The sequence below is a fragment of the Atta colombica genome, unplaced genomic scaffold, assembly GCF_001594045.1.
Source record: "Atta colombica isolate Treedump-2 unplaced genomic scaffold, Acol1.0 scaffold76, whole genome shotgun sequence".
Taxonomy (NCBI): domain Eukaryota; kingdom Metazoa; phylum Arthropoda; class Insecta; order Hymenoptera; family Formicidae; genus Atta; species Atta colombica.
Window position 1 is genome coordinate 9,484 of NW_017259568.1, and position 4,752 is coordinate 14,235.

General features: G+C 33.9%; 1 protein-coding gene across 2 annotated transcripts in view; it reads right to left on the minus strand.

Annotated features, from left to right (window-relative positions):
- Window positions 1-1,791, minus strand: part of LOC108692546 (DNA repair protein complementing XP-G cells homolog) — a 5,710-nt gene extending 3,919 nt beyond the window's left edge. For both annotated transcript variants that reach the window (XR_001931990.1, XM_018200850.1), the window contains exons 1-4: window positions 1,613-1,791; window positions 1,097-1,275; window positions 721-896; window positions 44-469 (exon numbers count right to left, since the gene is read on the minus strand). Coding sequence is in view for 1 of the 2 variants with exons in the window: in XM_018200850.1 (XP_018056339.1) it covers window positions 44-469; window positions 721-896; window positions 1,097-1,184 (690 nt within the window). In the remaining variant the exon portion in view is untranslated. The remainder of the gene's footprint in view (window positions 1-43; window positions 470-720; window positions 897-1,096; window positions 1,276-1,612) is intronic.
- Between the last annotated feature and the right edge of the window lie 2,961 nt (window positions 1,792-4,752).

Here is a 4,752-nt window from a genome sequence, read left to right on the forward strand (position 1 = left end):
ATATATATATAGTGTTTAGGTATTGTTTTACATTTGTACATACTTGAGGCATTTCGTATAAACGACCCCAGGAATTTTGTTTTCTTGTTTCTTTAAGATCAGTGAGTATGTCATAACGGACATCTGCAGGTAATGCTTTAAATTCGTTACTGGTTACGTCAACATTATGTATGTTTCCCATCCATTTGGATTGCTTTCGTGGACTTAGTTCGACATGAGAATCGGAATCGTCTTGATCGTCATCAATGTAACTCTGCAAGTTGCTAACGCTAGGCATATCAGGTAGAGCAAACATATCTTCGTTGGTTTGCGTATTTATCGTTATTTGTATCGCTTTACTAGTTTGATCCTTGGAATCTTTATTAAGAACAGTTTTTACAACTGTGTGCTTTATCAAGTTGTTTATCAAATGTGCCTTCATTTTCTGCGCCTTACTCATGGCAGTAGATTTCTGCTTCCTGCGCGAGACCTGCAAACACAAAAGAATGAGAAGGCTCTTTTCTCACTACCTGGTTCCCACGGTGAGCTAATTAAGTACGAACAATATTATAATCAAGATAGAAGAACAGTTTAGTTTGTACGTAAATGCATAGTGCAAAAGTTTAAAATTTCATACAATGAACTGTATCTTCTTTATTCATTAAATATATGAGTTAGAAATCATTAATTATTTGTTAATATATAATCAATTGAAAAGGATATAATCTATCGCATATTTACAATTGTATTTTTCTTGAGCATGGGTACTCCTCCATCAAAGACAAAAACGGGTTTAATTTTGTAAAACAGAAGTTTGCATATCCTAGTGAATAATCCAAGCAAATGGGCATTAGGTCTAGAAACTCCATGATGATCTTGGTATCCTTGTAACACTTGGTATATCCATATTGATATATCTGTAAAAGATACATCACATCATCGTAAAGTTTATCATTTTATATTATAATGAAAATATAATTAAAATTATATTTAAGCTTTTGTGATAAACCTTATTACACACACACACACATATATATATGTGTGTGTGTATATGTGTGTATGTATGTATATATGTATATGTGTGTGTATGTATGTATGTATGTATCTTGAAACTCACCGATTGCCAAGACTTTGCCCTCGAGGCTTTCTAAGGGTACTGGCTTTCCGGATGCTTCGAGCAATTTCCACAAGCCATATACTCCCATTATGTTATAGATTGCGACGATAGGGAAATATATGCATATGTCATACTGAAAGATATGCGAACGTTTTCCTGATACATTTTTCTTCCATTGTCTACAAAAATTTCAACTGATATCATCTTCAATTATTAACTTGAAAATACACGGTTAACTCATTAAGCTGATTCTACAATGAGTCAGTAATCAGTAATCCTAAGTCTTATCAGTGAATCGGTGAAGGTGATCATCAGCCAACTTGTACGACTACCAATTTTTTTAAGACTGACCAAATTCGACTTTATTCCTTCCCATTAGTCGAATTAAACATCTCGCTGTACAATTAATAATTAATAGATGCGAAAAGTCATAGTCACTTATTTAGGTTAAAATTGGTTAAGACTTAAGATTTCCGATTACCAATTCATTATAGAATCAGCTTTACTCATATTTACATGATTCGATGATGTCATCCACAAGAATATAGAACACACGCGTGAAAGCACGCGTTTAATATTTTAACGTCCGCAGGCGTTCAGTAAAGTCGAGTCAGTTAGGTCGGCGAACACCGAACCGACTGAACGGTTCATGTAGTTCGCACTGTTCGCAGTCAGCTGCAATCAGCTGACGAAGGAAGCAAACAGCAAACGCTTGTTATGTTACAGCACTTACGCAGTCAGCTGTACTTGACTCAACTTGACTCTCGCCGCAGCCTATTTGCGCCTATTTTTTTTTTCTTTTTCCACTGGAGACACGAAGAATTAATTTACATCAAAAAAATATCTTTCTGTTAACGATCGTAATGCGATCGTAAAGCGAAAAAATGCATGCATTGTTTATTAGTTTTCGAGTATGTACATACAATGGGTTTGAACCCAACCCAGTTAGGTTAGATTAATCAAAATTAAAAAATAAATTGTTCTGTTCCTGCACTAAATTATTCTAGAACTTTCTTTTTCGCTTTAAACAAACATCTATTTATATATATCTATTTCACTTTAAGTTCCAAAAGTGTACACAACAAGTGTAGTTCAGCCACAGAAAACAGATCTCGTGTTTGGATACTCGAAAGTATCGTACCTTTTAAGCCTGTTCTACAATGTGCTTTTTGTTTCCTTTTGTTATTTTTTACATCTTGTCTTTTTGCTTCTTATCCAGTTTTTTGTTTTATATCGCCTGAAATAAAACAAAAAGTTAACGAATTTTGAAAGAAACAAGAAATATTATTGATAAAACGGTTGAAAAAAAAAAGCAAAAGGTAAAAAACAAGGAACAGGAAACAAAGAACACATTGTAGAATAAGCTTTAACCTCGTCCAATCAGAAGTCAAAATAAAGAAGTCAAAGTATGTGACGTCATCGATCTAACCTGATTAGGTTAGGTTAGGTTAGGTTAAAACTTCAAACCCACTGCACTCGAAAACGTTAGAGATATAAAATGCGCGACGTATCAAATGTATATATCTATAATCTATATTACGCGACGCATTTTGAAGTCAGCTAATTCAAGTTAATGCGTCGTTGTTTCGCATTATTTCGCATCTTATTTATTCCTCAGAGACAACGATAATAATTAGAATCGCGCGATAATTACAATAGTAGATCGTATCGAGATCACGCTCGTGGTATAATTTCATGCTGGTATCTTCGCGTCTCCATAGAAAGAAAGAGCGTGAGAATCGGATTTTGTAAAAACTTGGTTTGCGGCGCGGACGGCGCGTCGTCATATCATTAATCACACGTACGAAACGATATAAGACGTTATACGATAAGAAGTTACGTTCGAAACAAGCCTAAAGGAGTAAAAATAGAAAAAAGAATGGACACATCGCGCCCATATATAGTACGTTGCACAAGTCGATAATTAGGGAGTGTCATTTAGCATTTTAGCGATTTTATCCCTTATACATCTATCTATGTATACTTTATGTCGCTGCGTTTAACGCACAGATATATATTTAATTTCTATATAACGGGTGAAAACTTTTCTTTGTTTATTAGTCTAGTTGAATATTATCAATACATATATATTTGCCCAGCAAGAATGGATTAAAATGGATTGAAACTTTTTTCTATCCGAATGCATATTTTAAATAGCGAATACTTTTTTTTTAATTGGATTTAATTGGATTCACTTGGATGCAATTAGATTGAAAAACTGCATTTTCTATTCAAAATTTTGACTGACAGTATTCACAATGTATGTACACAGAAAAAGTTAATATTATTTTTAGATTGAAAGGCATAGAGATATCCAATTCCTGCAATTCCTATAAATGAATAAAAGTGCATTCAGGATTGAAAAATATTCATTTTAACATTTTACATTTGTGAATTAATATGTCTAATAATCTGAATCCATTTCAATTCATTTCAATCCATTCTCGTTTGCTGGGTGCGTTATTTCGTAATTGTTTACCTGCATCAAACAATACACACACTCACACACACACTCACACACACACACTCACACACTCACTCACTCACTCGCTCACTCACACACACACACACACCCTCACACACCCTCACACACACACACACACACACACACACACACACACACCCACACCCACACCCACACCCACACACACATACAGAGAGAGAGAGAGAGAGAGAGAGAGAGAGAGAGAGAGAGAGAGAGAGAGAGAATTTTTGTTTCTCGATGACTTTAAATTATCTTTCCCTTCATTTTGCAATTCAGGGGACTGCTATAACAATCAGCCGATCAGGCAGAGAGGAAGAGACATGCAACGATACAAATTAAATAGAAAACAGCTGAAATGACATCAGGTGAATCTATTCGAATGGGAAAGTCGTACTTATCGCGAGTTGGAAAAATATTGAAAATTATATCAGCAAATCAGCCATCAAGTAAATGTAAAGAGTCACGAGAATGGTAGAAAATTATACGCAAAATAGAGTAACAATAATTAATCGCACGTAAAATGAAAGATTGTGCTCGCAAAATTCTTGACCGCGCTAATATAAATATAAATCGTCTCGGCGAAAAATAAAGTTAAAGAATTAATTACCTATATAATATTTTCCGTAAATCGATAATTTTTCATGTGAAAACGCATGTGGAAACGCAATCTGTTGTCTAAAAAGCGATCGCATCTCAATTTCAGTTTAATAAAATTTGATCAAACTTTTTTTATCTATGCCCCCCCCCCCCCCTCTCCATAAATCTGCAATTTAAAATAGCCGAAAATGATAAACTCTTTTCAGTAAAAATTTATAAAGATTTATAAAATACACAGAAAAAAAAACACACAGCTGAAAATACTGATTCAGCAAATCTACAGTCATAATATATAGACAGTTAATTTTTTATGTTAAAGTAGCAAAGTTGATAGCTGAATAATATTAGCGATTTGTTAAATCATCAAATCTTCTTAATTATAGATGTTGAATTCGCGCAGTAAGTTACAGGTTTTGCTGTACCAATTAATTTTTTTTCTGTGTAGAGACATCTGATAATTGTGCGTAACATTAGTCTTTTGCAATAATTATCGAATAAAGATCGACCGAAATCTCGAAAAAGTTTTCAAAATCTCTCTCTCTCTCTCTCTCTCTCTCTCTCTCTCTATATATAT